This window comes from Microtus oregoni, unplaced genomic scaffold, assembly GCF_018167655.1.
Source record: "Microtus oregoni isolate MIOR12 unplaced genomic scaffold, Mior012 000027F_ref0000203, whole genome shotgun sequence".
NCBI classification, from domain to species: Eukaryota; Metazoa; Chordata; class Mammalia; order Rodentia; family Cricetidae; genus Microtus; species Microtus oregoni.
Genome location: NW_024543086.1, coordinates 19,070 through 37,930, shown reverse-complemented (window position 1 = coordinate 37,930; position 18,861 = coordinate 19,070). Strand labels below are relative to the sequence as shown.

At 48.5% G+C, this 18,861-nt stretch overlaps 1 protein-coding gene across 4 annotated transcripts; it reads left to right on the top strand.

Annotated features, from left to right (window-relative positions):
- Positions 1-249: 249 nt before the first annotated feature.
- On the top strand, positions 250-17,442 carry LOC121463859 (alpha-1,3-mannosyl-glycoprotein 2-beta-N-acetylglucosaminyltransferase-like). Of its 4 annotated transcripts, none has more exons than XM_041676381.1 (3): positions 250-365; positions 1,210-1,614; positions 14,972-17,442. In XM_041676381.1, exon 3 carries the CDS (start codon positions 15,094-15,096, stop codon positions 16,435-16,437), a length of 1,344 nt encoding a protein of 447 aa, XP_041532315.1. In that variant the 5' UTR covers positions 250-365; positions 1,210-1,614; positions 14,972-15,093; the 3' UTR covers positions 16,438-17,442. The 4 variants fall into 4 exon arrangements, with proteins under 4 accessions (XP_041532315.1, XP_041532316.1, XP_041532318.1 ...); XM_041676382.1 differs by lacking the exon at positions 250-365 and adding an exon at positions 394-481; XM_041676384.1 differs by lacking the exons at positions 250-365; positions 1,210-1,614 and adding an exon at positions 3,719-3,794.
- The last annotated feature ends 1,419 nt before the right edge of the window (positions 17,443-18,861 follow it).

The window sequence follows — 18,861 nt, the reverse complement described above, 5'->3', positions numbered from 1 at the left end:
ACGTCCTCACGGGGGGCTTCTCCAACGCCCCGTCCTCCACTTCGCCAACACTGTAGAACTGGCTCAAGCGTGCAGACCCACCTCCCGTGCTCCCGTGGCGGCGGCGGTGGTGATGATGGGCCGGCGAGGACCAGGCCAATGGGCGGGATGTGAGGAGGCAGCGGTTGCCCGGGACCTACTTCCGGAGGACGGGCGGAAGTGGCTGCGGCGCCTGGCGGGAGGGGGGGGAGAGGAGCGCGAGGGGAGGGCCGGGCCACAGGGGGTCGAGGGGGTGGGGCCTGCTGGCGGCTGGGACCCGGACCCGGCCTGGATCTGGAGCTGGGAGGGCCGAGGCTCCCAGCCGGGATCGGATGGGCGGGGTCCAGGTAAGGAGCCCGTGCTCCGAGGGACCGAGTCGCAGGCGCGGTGGAAGCGAGGGTTCGCAGTGCTGGGAGGGTCTCCGTGTCACTGTGCCGTGGGAACGCCGAGCGCCGAGCGCGGGGTTCGGAAGGGAAGGGTGGGAGGAGTTAAGTTCTTAGCGGGGGGTGTACTGTGTCCGCCACGCCCCTACAGGAAGAGGGGTGCATGCCTGTGCGCGCGTGTGTGTCCGTGTGTCCGTACGTCTGTAAAACTCACAGAGGGCAGGGGCACCAAGGAGGGCTCCCAGACTGAGAAATTGGGGCTTCTGCCAGCAGGACTCAGGCCTCAGATAGTCCAGGAGAGTGCTCTCGGGAGTGGCTCTGAGAAGGAGTTTGAAAGAAATTGGGAATTACATCCTTGGCATAGTTTCGGAAGCTGTGGGGGAGGTGAGGGTTGCAGGGGATGCCTGTGGAAGGTGCCAACATCTAGGTCTGGGTAGGATTCAGTCCCATTGACAGGAGGTAGGAGATTAAAACACTGAACCCCCAGAGAAGCTTGAGAGAGAGAGGATTAGTAAGTGGTATTTTAGAACGTGGGACCTTATTTTCTGTATTTTTAGAGGACCGTCTTTCCACACTGACAGTACTTTTGGTTGCATGTCTGTACTGAGAATAGTTAGGACCCAAGCACACATACACGTATGCTCAGAATGATGGGGCTACAGTTTGTGTATGAAGTATGTACTTTTTGTACAAATTGTGTGGAGTAGTTGAAGAAGAGCGTTTGTTGGCTGAACACGGTAAAGGACTATAGTCAACATGGAGGTCTCAGAAAGATTGGAGAGTGTCATAATGTTTAAATGTTCCACAGGTTCCCAGAGTTTCTCTGGGCCATGTCGATGTTACAGCCTGTTTCTTCTCCTGAGCCCCAGCAGAACACAAGTGGACCAGTGGATGGTTTCTCTTGCTTGAGCAGGAGATGGCATAATACCTGGAATCGGCCTACCACGAGCCTCTGAGCTTTAGAAGCCAGCTGGATGAAGGGATGTCATAACCGCCTGGAAGGGACACGGAAATCAGCAGTGGGGGGGGAGGGGCCTGGACACACCCCTTCCCCCCCAGACTCCTCCCTGTCAGGGTCCACCGGGCCATGGACTTTGGACCTGGATAAGTGGAGAGAAGCTGTGCTTTGGTGAATCTGATTCAGTTTGAAAATGGAGTATTAAGTGGGGGGCTTGATGATCTCCAGGGGAGCCACTGAGAGAAGAAAAGAAAGGTAAGGTTCTTCCTCCTTTCTCACTTGGTGCCCTGCTGTTGCTGTGCAGGAGATGGGAATGGGGACAGTCTGGGAAGGCAGCCATGTCTAAAGTCAGGGCACCTCCTGTACCCTGATGAAAAAGAACCTTATTCTGATGGTACACAGAAAGCATCACCTCTACCTCTCTTTCAAGGGGCAGATAATGACCCTAGCCTGTCCCTTACTGAGGCTACAACAGATAGCTGGTAAAGGATTTGAGTGCCTGCAATTGTGAGCTCAGATAGGTGAGGTGAGGTCAAGGAGAGCCTGCTAGGCAATCGGGCTGCAGGGCTGTTGGATTAGGTGCCTTTCAAGGCCTTTCCACTAGTGAGCTAATAGGATTTCAGACTGGTCTGGACTGACCGAAATGGATTACTCACTCTGGCAGAAGCAGACTGCTTAGTTTTGGGAATCTATTAACTAAGGGAGGGGTAGAGGGGGAGCTGGACTAGGAAATGGCTAGATAACTCCCTAAATTGTCTCTCTGCCTTTTTCCCCAGTAAGGAAGCTGAGGTCTTTAACCCTCATGGAAAGAACAGAAACAGCTTGAGTTTGGGGAGCAGTACAATTTGTGGTCTAGCTCCAACTTTCCTGTTCAGTGTGCAGCCTGAGACACGTTAATCACCTCCTGTGCTGTTCTCGTCACACCAGACAATACTTCACTCAGGTTGCTACTAGGAACAAGCGAAATAATTTTGCCTTTTGAAAGACCTTGTTCATATAAGACAGCCACATCAATTTTACTTGATTTCTTGTTTATTGTAATACATAGAAAAGCTCTGGATGAAAGTTCTGTTCTTTTATTGAATGAGCATGCTTGCCAGAGCCATAAGCAGATATCTCTTGTTTGTTTTTCGAGACAGGGTTTCTCTGTGTAACAGCCCTGACTGTCCTGGAACTCTCTTTGTGGACCAGGCTGTCCTCAGACTCACAGAGATCCACCTGCCTCTGTCTCCTGAGTACTGGGATTAAAGGTGTGCACCACCACTGCCAGCCTTAGCAGACATCTTATTTAAAGGCCTTCCTGGCATTTGTTTCATCATGTTATGTAAAAGGTGAACAGTTTTAGGAAAGCTTAACTCAAGGGGATCCTGTCAGATACTGCATTGGCTCTGATGGCTCTCCACTCAGCTTTGCAGCGACTTCCTCTTGGGGAAGTTTTAAGTCTCAAGGACCAGTGAGAAGACCTAACCCAATTTCTTGGAGTGGGTGCTGAACCTTTTTTCCTCTCTCAGATCCTTGTCTGCTCTTTCAGGTGCCAGGTGGCTCCAAACTGACATCTCTTGGGCTTTTATTTATCTTCAGACTGTTCATAACCCAAGCAAGTTAGTTATTAGCTGTCTTTGTACCTGCCTGCTCCTCCTTTGAAAATTTCCCTACACCGAGGTGCCTGCTTTTCCTAGTGATGATAAACAGCAAAGAGCAGGGGACGCACGCACAGCGCCTGCATTTGAGGCAGCAGCATGTGGTGGCGAGGGCTAGGGTCATGAAGCCTGTAAATCAGTTACAGAGGGACCTCACATCCACTGAAAACAATGCCTGTTCTTCCTCGCCATAGGAGTCCCAGTCTTTGCTCAGTGGCCTGAAGGCTGGGCATTTCAGCCTGGGTAGGTCTTCTGGCTCTGAACTGTTCCTTGTCTTGTCTGAAGCTTGTCACGGCCCCCTTGGAGGCCAGGCTGCTGTATATGTATGGGTCTCAGTGTCGATGTGTCAGCTTCCCCAAATCTACTGAGCAAGTGCATGGTTACCAATCTTTGCTTATACACAGGTATCACAGTGATCTCTTTATGGCTATGTAATGCCAAGATGCCTCCTGAGCCACCTGCAGGGCATGGTGTGTTCTGGAACTTTCCTTATCCTACGTGGAGTGCCTACAGCACCCCAAGTACTGAGGAGTTACATTGCATTGACCAGTGTTCATGTCAATCAAGTGTCCAGGCTGTTATCCAGCTTACCTCACTCTAAGGAAGCGCTTGAGGATTGCTTTCCTTGTTTGAGGAGGACCTATGGAAGCCCTGAGCAGGAAGAGCTCACCTAAGGGGTGTGGCATAAGCATATGCATATGCCACACCCCTTAACTCTTGTGCAGTTGAGTGCTGAGTTGCCTTACAGCAGCCTCCAGGGAGAGAGAGAAACTGGGTGCCCTGACAGCCTCCCTGGTAAGTCATTTCCTCCTTAGTGTGAGCTAGAGTCTTTGACCTGCCAGAGCACTAGCTCTCCTGTCCCCTGCTGATTCTTCTGCTAGACATTTCTCTCAAACTTTTTCACAGGGCCAGCAGATTGCTAGGGTACCACACTCAAGTGTTTAACAAGGCTGTTAGCCAGGAGATTTTACACTGAATTTATTTAGACCTTCCTTTATTCTAAAAGGAATTGGAGGTGGCTAATGAAAAGATTTCATAGGCATTGCTTAGTGGTCTGTTGTTAACGAGCTGAGTTTCCGTATCGCTGTGTGGTTTGGGGCAGACATGTTAGGAGGAATGATAAAAGAAACTAAAACATGAGTTTAACACTTCCGTTTTGCTTCCTCTTATGTTTTTAAGTAAAGATCTGTCACAAATTCAGAGCATGAATTCTTTCCAAACTGCAAGCACTTTGGGGTATCTAGGCTGTAGTTTATAAGGGGCAGTTCCTGGAATATTTTTTACTTTCCTCGTTAGTTTTGTTTTGTTTTTGTGTGCTAGTAGAGTAGGCAGGCAAGTGTATTACCTTTTAATTCTCTGTTATCCTGAGACTAGATCTTCCTGTTTTTCCATTTGCACATAATCTGATCCCATGCTCATCCCCAGAGTCTCGACATCCAGCTCCTGTTTCTTCAGTTCTTCCCCAGTGCAACCTCCAGAGCCCAAGGCTTCATTACTGATACATTCTTTTTGCTTGGACCAAATGCTATCTATTCCTCCTGTTTAAAAACTCATCCCATCTCAACTCCGTGTTCCTATCTTGGAGGGGGATGGGCTTCTTGTGTTTGGCGACTATCTTGGAATATAAGCAAAGGACTGCAAAGATGGACATGGTGGTCAGTTGTGTTCTCCCCACCTGTTTCCTGTCTCACTGCCTTAGAAGGCCTGGGCTGCTCAGTCTTCCCATCTTCAGTACCCGTTATGTATGTCTTTTATCCAGGATGGTGATTTTAGCTCCCTATATTTTGGATCTAAGGACCGGTTTCCCAACTTTTTGTACTTATAGAGAAATTACACTTAGTTGTTACGGGAAGTAAGAAGAGGACCAAAGGTGTAGACAAACAGTGCATTCTCTTGGCACATGCATGGGCTTGAGTTTCCTGTCATAGTCTGTGCAGTCAGCTAAACTGGAAATGGTGGGCATTCACTCACCACACCCACACCCAGTCCACTCCACTGACGTGTCAGCCTTTCCTGTACTTCAGGGCGGGATTCCAACTGCTATCAAGATTTCTCTGCTGTCCCACTGTGTTCCTGTCCCGTGGGCACAGAGCTGTCCCAGCAGTTCTCAAGGACACGTGGGTGCTAGGTTTGGAAGCTGGAATGCCTAAATCTAAAATCTGGCTAGGGCTTATGACTTGACAGGAAATGTATACTTAACCCAAAGCCCCAGACTTGTCTGTAGAATGGGGGTGATGCCGGGAGAGTGTACGGAGAGGTCAGGAGAACAGACTTGGAGGGAAGGGTGACTTTATACCTAGTGACTCCTTAGAATTTTAACTCCTCACCTGCTTAAGGAGCCCTAAGAGTCCCAGACAGCGGGGGTAAGAGATAGGTGGTGGGAGCTCAGGGTTACGCGAAGACAGCAGGGTAAGAGATGGGTGGTGGAAGCTCAGGGTTACGTGAAGGTCAGGTACAACAGGATGTGGGAGGGTGAGGTTGTGGTAGAGGTGAGTGGACGGTAGGGATTCTCAGATACCTCTTTGAATTACAAAATGGCCCAGCCCTTGAAATCTGGCTTGCTCTGCGTGGCCTATTACCCAGGACTCAGACCTCAGAAACTGCTCCAGGGCCGCTGCTGACACCTAGGTCAGGCCCTGAAGTTCCTGGTTTGCTTTTTCCCTCCCCTTTCTCAGGCTGCGACTGTGGCATTCCTTGCTGAGCACGTAGGTCCCCCGGGGTTCTGATGAGTGCTTGTCTCCACCCTCCTCAAACTCCCTCCAGGTTTCTTTTACTTTAAAATACCAAGGAATCCAGGTCCAGGCACACACACACCCATTTAGGGTTACTACTAAAGCCTCTGATTCCTTCCCTCCCTTGGGCTTAGGGCTTACACTACGCACAGGCCTATCTCTGGTTTCCCCACCCACAGAAAAAAAAAACAAGAAAGAATCGAAATGACTAGCTCTGGCTCGCCTCGGGCAGCAGGTGTTTCCTCCCCGGCTTCCCTTTTTGCACCTAGTACTTGTTGCTTGCTCGCACTGCACTCACCCCTCGTCTTTCTCCAGCTCAAACTCTGCAGCTTTCCTGGTTTGGGTATAGGCAATAGTTTCCAGGTTCTTCGTGTTGGGTTTGATGAACGCTCTACTTGGGAACACTCCACCAAGTCCGCACCGTCAAAGTCGGTAAAGCTCTAGACTCATGGGCTGGGCTGGATTAAGGGACACTCGGGGAAAGTCTGTACTGGACGAGGCTGAGGGTGTACACTGAGAGTTGTGACTAGGGAAAGGGCCCCAAACAAACATCTCTTCTACCACTGCCTTTCGAAGTTGGGAGACGGGGGAAACCCGCTGTTTAGGTCTTGACGGGTGATCGGGAAGTCAGCAGAAGAGGCAGGCCCCGGAAGGAGGGGCCAGCGCGGACTCGCCCGTGGTAGGGCGGGGACCAACAGAGGGGGCTAAGGGAGCCCCGCCCCGCCCTCCCGGGGAAGGGCCACGTTGCCCGCTGGCAGGGCCCGGCGGGCGCCGCAGGAAGACCGGCGAGACGGGACGCGGCCGCTGGGTCTCGCCGGTCCGGAGCGAGCCTGGTTCCAGGCAGGGAGAGTTGGGAGTATCTGGTGAGTTGGGTCAGCGGATGCCGGCGTCCACGGTCTCAGGAGGGCAGGAAGCTCGGCGGAGGGAGGCCGCGCGGCCAGGGGATTCGGGTCTGAGTTCCGAGTATGCCCGAAAGCCCGGGCTGTTGGAGTGGCGGGCCCACCCGGGGCTGCGCAGCGCGCAGTCTCCCCCGCGCGGGGAAGTGGGAACTTCGCGCTCAGCGGCAGGATTCCCGGCCTTTAGCTGGGGGGGGGGGGGGAGGCTTCTCCGGGAGGGGCTGTTGTGAAACTCGGCTGGAGGGAACTGCTACGGCGGGTCGGGGAGAGGTGGGGTCGCCTCGAGGGAGCAGGGGACTGGAATAGAAAGTGGGCTTCCTCCGAGTCTAGGCTTCATAAGTTACTAGGGCTTGTTTTTGCCTAGCCATAAGGAAAATTGACTCAATATTGAAATATGTAAGTTGGCAATAAAACTTTTCCCTGATCTCTTTGCTAATGTGTGTGAAACGGGGGCCCCCCAAGAGGTGCAGAGCCCCCCATTTTACGAAATGTTCAGAGGGACTGGCCCACCCAATTGTCTCTATGGATGAGTGGCCTTAGCCCAAAGCTTCATTTTCGTTAACCCTTGCTACTGCAATGGCTTTCGTGCTTAAGAACATCGTTGGCCCGTATTATTGTCTGCCTATTTTAATGCTATCAAGACGGGAAAATTTTGATTCTGGAGTCTTCCCATATTCAGTCACTACTACTTGATCTTTTTGTTTGTTTGTTTGTTTGTTTTTCGAGACAGGGTTTCTCTGTAGCTTTGGAGCTTGTCCTGGAACTAGCTCTTGTAGACCAAACTGGCCTCGAACTCACAGAGATCCGCCTGCCTCTGCCTCCCGAGTGCTGGGATTAAAGGCCACCACCGCCTGGCTGACTACTTGATCTTTTAGTGTGGAGATCGCTAATAATGGCGGCATTGCATCCCTGCTTCTGTTTCTCAGGTTCCACCACAGTGTGTTCAAACTCTGTGGCAGTTGCAACAAGTTAAACTAATTTTCTACTTAGGACATCGGGAAATTGTTATTGTCATCCAGACATCAGGGACCTTGGAGATGACCAAAGTCAACTTGTCTGCTTACAGATGAGGAACTGATACAATGATTCATCAGGTTACTGGTTCAGGGGCTCTGGGGGCTTGCTGTTGCTGGGCTGTGGGGCTCTCATGCTTTGCTGTACCAGCATTGCGTTTCTCTTTCACCTTTTCCCCCAGGTCTTACCCTCTACACCCTTGAATTATTTAGCATATCTACTCTGACTCCTTTTCAGTTCTTCCTTCCCTGTGAAGTTTATACAGAGTATAACAACCAGAAAGTAGTTCACTTAGCCATTGTCTGTGACGTGTTCTTCGTGCTCTGGATTTTTAAGCTGTGCTTTTTAAAATAGTGGGCAAGGCAGAAAGAAATAGGAGGGACAGTTCAGTAACATTGCTTCCATCTTGATCCTTAAAAGCTAGGTATAACATTTGCTTTCTTGATCCTGGTTGGAAGTTGACCATTTCTGTTCACTTGTCGCTTAAGGAACACCTTTGGCAGAGAGGGGGCAAGCATGGATGGAATCGACCTTAGAGGCTAGATGCGGAAGTGCAAGCTTGTCATAGCAGAACTCTGCTTGTTATACCTGCTGTCTTGGAGCCCTTGGAAAGAACACATGATGGTGTTCCAGCCAGCTCTCCAGCCACTGTCCCAGTTAAGGTCAACGTCAGACTACTGATGTGTTAAGAAAATGACCATCTACAGGAGCCTAGCCCTCAGCATTTGAGTCTTCCAGCCCAAGGTCCTGACAAATGGCAGAGACAGGTCCTTCCCTCTGCCCCATTTTCTAAATTCTTCAACTATTGACATTGGGTGAAGGAATAAATGATTGTCACAGTTTTAAGCCAATAAGTTAAGTAAGTTAACAAAAACTACTGATAAGAAATGGGTGAGAGTAGAGCAGTCTTTAAAGTCTGGGCTGGGACCCGAGTGTGGCAGGTAGAGAGGGGCACTCGCCCTACTTATCCGAGATTGTGTTCCATTTTCTCATTTAAGTACAGTCTGCTGTAATGAATCACCCCAAACTTAGTGGACTTTGTTGTTGCAGTCAGATATAGCTGGTTCCTTTCCATCCTTAGTGGTTAGCTCTAGTAGTGAGCGGGAATGCTAGCTGAGCTTGTCAGCTGGAACACGTTGGATGTCCTGTCTTGCTATGCAGCCCAGATTAGTCTTGAACTTCCGGCATTTCTCTTGCCTCTGTTGCCTGAGTGCTGAGATTACAGGTGTGCTCCATCATACCCAGCCATCTTGTCTTTTAGGGATAACTTAAAGGAGTCATAGGTCGCCTCAGAATCACAGGGCAGGTATGTGGACCCTCCCCTATGGAGGAAGAAGAGACATTATTTTGAATGAAGAGCTTCCAGAAGGGGAGATGTGGCAGTCCTCTGTGGAAAGTTCAGTTCTTCACTTTTGCTGCTGTTTTCACCTTCATTCTCTATGGATTCCTTAGTAGCAGAAGTGGTCCTTCATGCAGCCTCTCAAGACTTCACATGTCCAAGCACTGTAGCAGGTGTAGAGGACACGGAGCCTCTTTTCCTAAGGAGTGAGATAAGAGCTAAGGAAGGGATGACCAGATTCTCTTACAACGTGGAGAGAGTGCGGAGGAAGAGTAGTCACAGGGAGGTTTGGTCGTATGTGTCTGGGATGTTTCATACGCCTAGGGAATGTGAATGTTTTTAGGTGGAGCACTGGTAACAGCACTTCAGGAGCAAAGACACCAGTGTGCGGAAGCAGTTACTGGGGAAGGACCCAGTCCTAAGGCTCATGTGGGATCCATGTCATTCATGGTAGAAATGGCGATTACAGAAGGATGCACATCAGTTGTGAAGCCCATTTCTGTTGCTGGGGGGCCACCACCCAGCTCCCAAATAAATCACACATGGAGGCTTATTTTTTTTCTTATGAATTCCTGGGTTTAGCTTGGCTTATTTCTAGCCAGCTTTCCTTAACTTAGACGATTCTGTCTATGTTTTGCCTCTGGGCTTTTATCTTTATTCTGTATACCTTTCTTCTTACTCCATGGCTTGTTCTGTAGCCAGGTGGCTGCTCCCTGGTGTCCTCTTCTTTTCTTACTCCTCCACCTTTTTCTTCCCAGATTTCTCCCACTCTCTCTGCCTGCCAGCCCCGCCTATTCTTTCTCCTGCCTCGCTATTGGCTGTTAAGATCTTTATTAGACCAATCAGGTGTTTTAGACAGGCAAAGTAACACAGCTTCACAGACTTAAACTAATGCAACATAAAAGAATGCAATACACTTTTGTATCATTAAAACAAATGATCCAGCCGGGCGGTGGTGGCGCATGCCTTTAATCTCAGCACTTGGGAAGCAGAGGCAGGCGGATCTCTGTGAGTTCGAGGCCAGCCTGGTCTACAAGAGTTAGATCCAGGACAGGAACCAAAAAGCTATGGAGAAACCCTGTCTCGAAAAATCAAAAAAAAAAAAACAAAAAACAAAACAAAACAAAAAAAAAACAACAAATGATCCACAACTTAAACTTGACACATTTTTGTCAAACTAAGGAGTTTGAATTTCTTCCATGTAGGTAGTGGCAGCCTCTCTTAATTTTACTGTGTCCGAGTATCTCCTGCTACCAGAGGTTATTTAGAGAGAAGCCACACGTAGGTCACTTCAGCTGGGGAACTACCAGGGATTCCAGATTAACAGCTTAAAGGGGTTGAGGGCTTTAAATAAGAATGGCGATGAATGGGGAACTGTTTCAACCCTTGGCAGAACTCTGAAGCTTTTAGGGCTAGCCATGTTTCTGAAGTTAGAATCTAGTACCGAGTGAGGAGTTCTTCATGAGCCCTCACCCCTAACAGCCACTGGCTTGGGGAGGAGAAAGAATGAGTTTTCTTTGAAGGTGTGACTTCTGCTAGGTCATCCATGTTCCAGTGGATGGCTCCATATCATGAGTCTGTGGGCAGCACAAATGGGAGTGCGAAACAAGAGGAGTTAAGGGTGGGTTTGGACCTTGGGTGTCGTTGTCAGTTGCATGTGTGTGTGTGTGTGTGTGTGTGACAGAAACTGTGATCAAAATATTACTGTATGATATTCTCAAAAAAACTCTAAGAACAGTGCATGATAATCCACTATGTTCATTTCTGTAGCAAAAATGTGAGTAGACACTCAAGTGGGGTGGAGAATATAAACAGCCCCATATTAGATTAGATCCAACGCCACCAAATGTGGAGCTGTGGGATTTTCTTGTCGAATGAGTTTAGGAAACTGTTTGTCGGTGCGTTTTGGATTGGAAGTAGCAGTGGAGGGATTGTGCATATGTGTGGTGTCCACACTGAAGACACTTAGGTTGCATGCACATTTGCATGCTGAAGTTTGTAGTTTGGCAGTGCGTGGAGCTGATCCAATCCTTGTGTTGCCTTTTGCTGGTTTCCCTGGCATGGACAGTGATAGGGGGGTGGACTGTCATGATCTGAAGACATGAAAGATATCTTGACATTTATTTTGTTGTATAGCTGGTACTGTTCTAAATGCGCTATGGATTATCTCACTAATTCTTAAAGCAGCATACTGAGGTATTCCATGATCGTTTCTATCTTAGAGGTGAGAAAATTGAGTCTTAGAGATGTAGAAAAATACAGGGTGATGCCAAGCAGTGCTTCTTGTCTGACTTTATGCATGTCTGCTATGTCCTTCTTTTGGTGCCTGAAAGGACTCAGGAGCTTGTCCACCCTGCCAGCCAAGGTCTGAATTGGATCACACCTCTAAACATGGCAGCTGCTGTAGAGGGCATCACTCGTGGTCAGTGTGCATTTATGGAAAAATGGCTGAGCGTGCCTTCTGCCTGTGCTTCTAGTACCTCAGACCACACCCTAATGGGCTAGTATCTAAAAGGCTATTGCCTGAAGAAATTCCCACAACAGGAATTGCGCTCTTCGTGGCAAAACAAGCAAGTGCTGTTGAAGAGTTCATATGGAAGGGCTGGGAAGGAGGGCAGGAAGGAACCAAGAGCCTGAGAGAGGTTTTCCTGTGAGCCATCCAGCCACTCGAAATGTTTGTAGACTTGCTAAAAATCCTGCTGGCAGGCAATCCTGACTTGCTTTGATCTGCATGCTAGTGGGTGCATTGCACCTTGTTCGACACCTAGAGAAAATGAAAAGTCATTTGAAGGTGATTTCTTGAGGGTTTGCCACCAGCCTGAAAACGTGTAGGTAGGTTTGAAGTGTCTCATTGACGATTCAAGGACAGTCCACTCCCCTATTCCAGAAGACAGCACTTAAGTTAATGAAGTTCTGTCTCTTTGTCTTGCTCCCATCCTTTTGTATTAAAGCCTTTTCCTGCTTAGACACTTACTTAGAAGGCAGGAAGATAGGGCTACCCTGAAATCCTGGCCATGGGAATATAGGGAAAGTTTCAACATTGACCACATTTTGAAGGGGAGTAAAGGAGAACCTGGCAATTGGTACATCTCAACTCTCCCAAGAAACTAGTATAATGAAGTAGGGATGTAATGCCACAGCTGAGTGGAAATGACCTAAAGTTTCTGTGAATATTGGCATTCTAGAAACTGCGGGGGCAGATGGGCTTGGGGCGACAGGACCCAAATCACAGGGCTGTAGAGAGTAGATCTGGAACCTAAGGTTTTGAGCTAGGATAGCGAATGGAGGTGTGAATGCAGTGAAGGGTCACTGAGACCATGGCCTTTTCTTGTGTCCTACCCCTTGAAAAGCCTGGCAGGAGCAGGTATGCAGTTGAGAGATTCAAGGTAAAACTGGTCCATCAGCTTTGTTCCCCTTACTGAATGTGCCCAGCTGGGACAATACCTTATGGATGAAGTTTATTCAGATGGAGTCCACATTGCCTTATTTTATTTATTAAAAAAATTTTATTTAGAAACAGTTTTTCCAAAAAAGTTTCAGGTATGAAAATGGCCTTCCAGAGTGTCACTCAGATAATCACGTTCATGTGCTGTTGAGGGTGTGCCCCATTCAACCTGTGCAGCTACGCTGCTTCCTGTTCTTATGCACCCCTTTGCCTCTAAATATTTGTGTGTATTCCCTCAGAATTGGGGTGCTCTCTTGCATACCTTAATAGATACTGGTTATTATATCTACTTTAACTTACTGTCTAGATCAGTTTTACTTTGTATGATTAGTAACTTAAATTTTTTTAAAAATTTTATTTTTTGTATTTTATATGAATGAGTGTTTTGCTTACTTCTACGTGTGCATTCATGGTACTTTCAAAGATTAAAAAGTGTCAAATCCCCTGGAACTGGAGTTGTGGGTGGTTGTGAGCCACCTTGTGAGTGCTGGTATCTGAACCCTGGTCCTCTGCCAAAGCAACCACTGAGACATCTTCAGCCTTTAGTGTCTTTTTTGTAAGAGTTTTATTGACATATAATTGACACACAGTAAACCACATGTTTAAAAAGTACAGTTTGTTTTGATATATATATCTCCATAAAATGATTACTATAATCAACATGATAATCAAGACAATAAACATATCCACTCACCCCAAAATTTACTAGCGTCCTCCAGCCCTGATTGAGAGCTTCAGTTCTTCAGAGGTCACTAAGAGACTTGAGACAGGTTTGGATTTTTTGTCAGTCTCATGAGTAGTATTTATTAAATTTGCATTTTGCTTATGCTTGAAGTTGAACATTTTCTGATATGTATTTCTTATGAGCTACCCTTATTGGCTCATTTTCTATAGAATTGTTTGCCCCTTTTTCCTCTGTTATTTGAAGTCTTCCCCTAGTGTGATAATGTGTGTCAGTGATTGATGCTGCAGAAGTGCTCAGTCCATTCTGTTTCCTTGTGCTCTTTCTACCCATATAAAAGGCTTTCAAGTAAGGAAAAACATCAATTTGCTTTTGTTGCACCAAGAGTCAAACCTAGAAAGCCTTCCTCAGCTCCCATATTTCCTCCTAGACTTCATTTGTTGGTTTGCTTGTTTTGTTTTTAATTTGTTTGAATTTCTGGTGTACTTGGAAATTATCCATATATAGATATAATTTTACCCCTATATTTTTCCAAATTCCTGTATAATAGTTATGGTCTTGTTCTGTTCCATTGCATAGTGTACTTATTTATTACACAGTCTAATTGCAGACTTTTAGTAATTATTATTTTGATATCTCATTGAACAAGTCCCTCCACCACTCTTCTGCGCAAATATTCCTGTTTGTCTCCACACAAAAGCAGATTTATTGAACTTTTGATGGTCCAGTGTAATTCAAGTAAAAGGATGTTGAAGTATTTTACGTTCTTTTAGGAAATGTAATTTTGTTTCATACAGGCTTTTGAATGTTAAGTTTATCTTTAAATATTTGTTTTCATAGATTTTGCATAGGGTTTTCATCTCCATTACTTCTAATTACTTTTTGTGCTCTGAAGGCCATTGCACGCGCCATTGACTGCTGTGTACTGTTTCTAGAAACCCGCACATCAGCAAACAGAGTTTTGCTTCAGTTCAGTTGTTTCACTTGTATTGGCTGACTAACAACCACTGAGATTGTGGGCAGCATGACGTTAAGATTAATATAATTACTATTTTCGTTTCTTTTTTTCTTGGTTTTTCCAGACAGGGTTTCTCTATGTAGCCCTGGCTGTTTCTGGAACTAGCTTTATAGACCATGCTGGCCTCAAACTCAAGAGATGTGCCTGCCCTTTCCTCCCAAGTGCTGGAGTTAAAGGCATGTGCTGCCACATCCAGCCCCTCTTCTATTTTCCAGTTGTTGTTTTGTTGTTGGTATGTTACCACAATACTCTCAACAGGAGCTGGGTAATGCTCCATTGTATATCTATAGCACATTTTGTGTGTCTGTTGGTCTGTCACCGACACTGAGGCTGATTCCATAACTTGAATATTGTAGGCAGTGCCTCCATAAACACGAGTGTTGTCGGCAGCCTGGCGTTATTTCTGACGTCATTGTATTAAACAGAATAACCAAACACAGAAAGACAAACATTCTCCTTCGTTGTGTTTCCTTACTAAGTCAGGTGTGATATTTGATTTTTAAAAAATCAGTAATTTTAGGGTAGTTTGGCTTGAAGAATGGGGGTTAAATGGTCTTACCTCTCCCTCCTTCTGAACTAGACTCTGGCTGAAAGACAGAAAATGAGATCTGGTTGGTAGGGAACCAGGAGTGAGTGAGTGACTGTCTTCCTTCCTTCCTTCCTGTCCTATCCCACTACCATCATTTTCTGCCTCATTTTGAAGCAGTAGAGCATGCCGTCCTGATCCTGCAGTCCACCTCCTTGCTTCCCTTTTTCCTTAGTTACTCCCTGTGCCCATCCTCCCCCCTGTGGCATGTGGAATTATACATACTTGAGGTAACAGTTGGCTTTCTCTCTCCTCTTTAGGTTCATGGCTTCTTCCTAATCTCAGCGCGGAAGAATCAACCCTTAGATTGGGAAAGTGAGCCAGGCAAGCCCAAGGCAGCCTTGAGCCCTCCCCTTGCCTGCCCTCCCCTGTGGGGGCCAGGATGCTGAAGAAGCAGTCTGCAGGGCTTGTGCTTTGGGGTGCTATTATCTTTGTGGGCTGGAATGCCCTACTGCTCCTCTTCTTCTGGACACGCCCAGCACCTGGCAGGCTACCCTCAGACAGTGCTCTTGATGACGACCCCGCCAGCCTCTCCCGTGAGGTGATCCGCCTGGCTGAGGATGCTGAGGTAGAGTTGGAACGGCAGCGGGGACTGTTGCAGCAAATCAGGGATCATCATGCTTTGTGGAACCAGAGGTGGAAAGTGCCCACTGTGGCCCCTCCAGCCTGGCCCCGTGTGCCTGTGACCCCCTCACCAACAGTGATCCCCATCCTGGTCATTGCCTGTGACCGCAGCACTGTCCGGCGCTGCCTGGATAAGTTGTTGCACTATCGGCCTTCAGCTGAGCGTTTCCCCATCATCGTCAGCCAGGACTGTGGGCATGAGGAGACAGCACAGGTCATTGCTTCCTATGGCAGTGCTATCACACACATCCGGCAGCCAGACCTGAGTAACATTGCTGTACAGCCAGACCACCGCAAGTTCCAGGGTTACTACAAGATCGCCAGGCACTACCGCTGGGCACTGGGTCAGATCTTCAACAAGTTCAAGTTCCCAGCAGTTGTAGTCGTGGAGGATGATCTGGAGGTGGCACCAGACTTTTTTGAGTACTTCCAGGCCACCTATCCACTGCTGAAAACAGACCCCTCCCTTTGGTGTGTGTCTGCTTGGAATGACAACGGCAAGGAGCAGATGGTAGACTCGAGCAAACCTGAGCTGCTCTATCGAACAGACTTTTTTCCTGGCCTAGGCTGGCTGCTGTTGGCTGAGCTGTGGGCAGAGCTGGAACCCAAGTGGCCCAAGGCCTTCTGGGACGACTGGATGCGCAGACCTGAGCAGCGGAAGGGACGGGCCTGTATTCGGCCAGAAATTTCGAGAACGATGACCTTTGGCCGCAAGGGTGTGAGCCATGGGCAGTTCTTTGACCAGCATCTTAAGTTCATCAAGCTGAACCAGCACTTCGTGTCCTTCACCCAGCTGGACTTGTCGTACCTGCAGCAGGAGGCCTATGACCGGGATTTCCTTGCCCGTGTCTATGGTGCCCCCCAGCTGCAGGTGGAGAAAGTGAGGACCAATGATCAGAAGGAACTGGGGGAGGTGCGGGTACAGTACACTAGCAGAGACAGCTTCAAGGCCTTTGCTAAGGCCCTGGGTGTCATGGATGACCTCAAGTCCGGTGTCCCCAGGGCTGGCTATCGGGGCATTGTCACTTTCCAGTTCCGGGGCCGGCGTGTCCATCTGGCACCCCCACAGACCTGGGGTGGCTATGATCCTAGCTGGAATTAGCACCTGCCTTTCCCTGCTGGGTCTCCTTGGCATACCATGAGCTGAGACAGGCCTGCAGTTCCTGGGCTATACCATCCTGTCAGTGTTTCCCTCTTGGGTCTATAATCTCTATTTCTGTGCCCCCCTCCCCAGTGGCATTCTAGTGCACAAACCATGATGAGGGTTATACTCCTGTTATCAGGAGAACTATTGTGTGGTGTATTTGGTGATACTGAACAAGAAACCACTGTGTGGTATGGGGAGGCTTGAGCTTGTTGGGGCCAGGGTGTTCTCTCGAAGGGCATCTGCAGAGAACTTGGCAGCTCTAGCTCTCTTGACCAGGCCTGTTGACCCTGACCTGGCTTCTGTCAGAACATGAACCCACCTTATATACCTATTCTCCCTTTCTTCACCTTCCCCCAGTGTGGGGCTAGGTTATGGAAGAAAGAATGGGTTTGTGGCCAAATGAGACTAACCAAAGGGGCTTCACTCTCAGGGTCAGATTGGAGTTGTTGGGGTGCCAGGGGCCACTGCCTCCTGGCCTCTCTTCCTGCTGACTCTCTAATGTTCTTCTCCTGCAGCACAGCAGCTTGTGGTTGGGAGATGGGAGGTGGAAAGGGAGAGCAATTTCTGTGCTAGGGCCAGCTGTCGGGAAAGCCCCGTACTTGGGCACCCTCCTTTCTGGAAGTCAGTTCTCTCTGTGTCCGTGAGGAGGAGTTGGTGCCAGCCTAGTGGGAGACAGTGGGCTGACTTCTGTACCTCTTTTCCCCTGGGGTTTGGTGTAGAGGCTCCTCCCTGAGGGCTGGCTCCTGGTGGCCATCTCAGAGCAAAGTATCCCAGGACATCTCTGGCCCCAAACCAGCTTCTGTCCCGCCTTCCTAAGCATTCCCACATCTCCCCCTGCCAAGCTGCAGGTTGCAGGTTGGAGAGAAATTTGTGTGTTTTTGTTTATTGCCTGACCTTAGTTTCATGGAAGAAAATTAAATCTACAGAATTATTTTCAAAAATAAAGGCTGAATTGTCTGAGTTTCTTGTCTTGTGTCCTAGGAAAGGAAGTAAAAACGGTGGGGGGGAGGGGACAGAGGGAGGGAGTGAAGTCTACGGGAAGAGCTAGGCAGGTGAGAGAGCATGAGGACACTAGAAGGACAGAAAATGAGAACAACAGGGTAGCTGCAACTGGGGGAGGGCAAGGGACAGCTGAGGAGGGGACCAGGTGGGGTAGCCAGGCTGGCTTGTGGGGAGGGCCCCGGCTGCAGGCCTGCTGTTAATCTTCAAGTTGGTTAACAAGTGGGTCTGGGAGTGGTCTGCAGAAAGCATGGCGTCTCAACCCTCCTAGGGCTGTCTTGTGGCGTGTGCCCTTGGCTCACTCAGGCAGTGTCTACTGGGCACCTCAGCAAGCTGCCCACGAGTCCAGGGTTTGCGGATATAGGGCAGGCTCTGCAGTGGCACTTAAGACTCGGGATTGTGGTCTCAGTGACAGCCAGAGCACATCTGTTCCACCCTCAGTGTTTACTGAGACTTCACCCATATCACAGTCAGTGCACTCCAGAAAAAGTTTCATTCCCTGCTGGGGTGTGTGTGTGTGTGCGTGTATGTGTAGATACACGTGTGCACTTTTATGGAGTCCAAAGGTCAACCTCATGTCACTGCTCAAAATACTGTCTGTGTTACTTTCCCACTGGCATAGAACTTACCCATTACGCTAGGCTGGTGGCCACCGAGCCCCAGGAGTCTACCAGTCTACCTCAGTGCTGCCACAGCTGGCCTTTTACATGGGTTCTAGCAGTTCAACTCAGGTCCTCTTGTACAGCAAGTTATTTGTTAGCTGAGAGCTACCTCCCCAGTCCAAATTTTTTATAAAGTGATTCTTTAAAACCCTGGATCTTACTGAATGACAGTCAAATTTGGATCTGGCCAGTTTTGTTAGAGACCACTGGGTAAGCTCTGTCCAGAAGGGAAGAAGGAGGAGCTAGTGACTTTGGTTTGGGGCTCAGGAGTGCAGGCCTAAACGATGGACTCCTCCTCACTCGTCTTGAACTTTTACATTGGTTGTGTCTCCCCTTGCTGCTCTGAGATGAATTATTTAACTCTGATTTTGAAAGGAGATAGCCCATTGTTTGTAGCTGCCGAGAGAGGAGACACATCATCTCAGACCATTGAGTGGGGAGTAGTTTGGACTTCATGTTCTCAGCACTTAATGCATTTAGCAGCCTCTGGCCAAATGCTTTGTTCTGAACACTGCCAGGATTGTGTGGCTGCTGTTTACCAGTGGAGAAGCAGGCACAATAGGGGCGAACTTGATCGGGGATGCTTGGGGCAGACCCAGGATTTGAATGGAATGTGTGCTGTAAAGAACTGAGATATGGAACCGGTCCATTTTATCCTTCAGTGCCTTCATCCCTCCCCAGCCTCATCTGGCCCCATGGCAGCGCGTGATACCAGGCT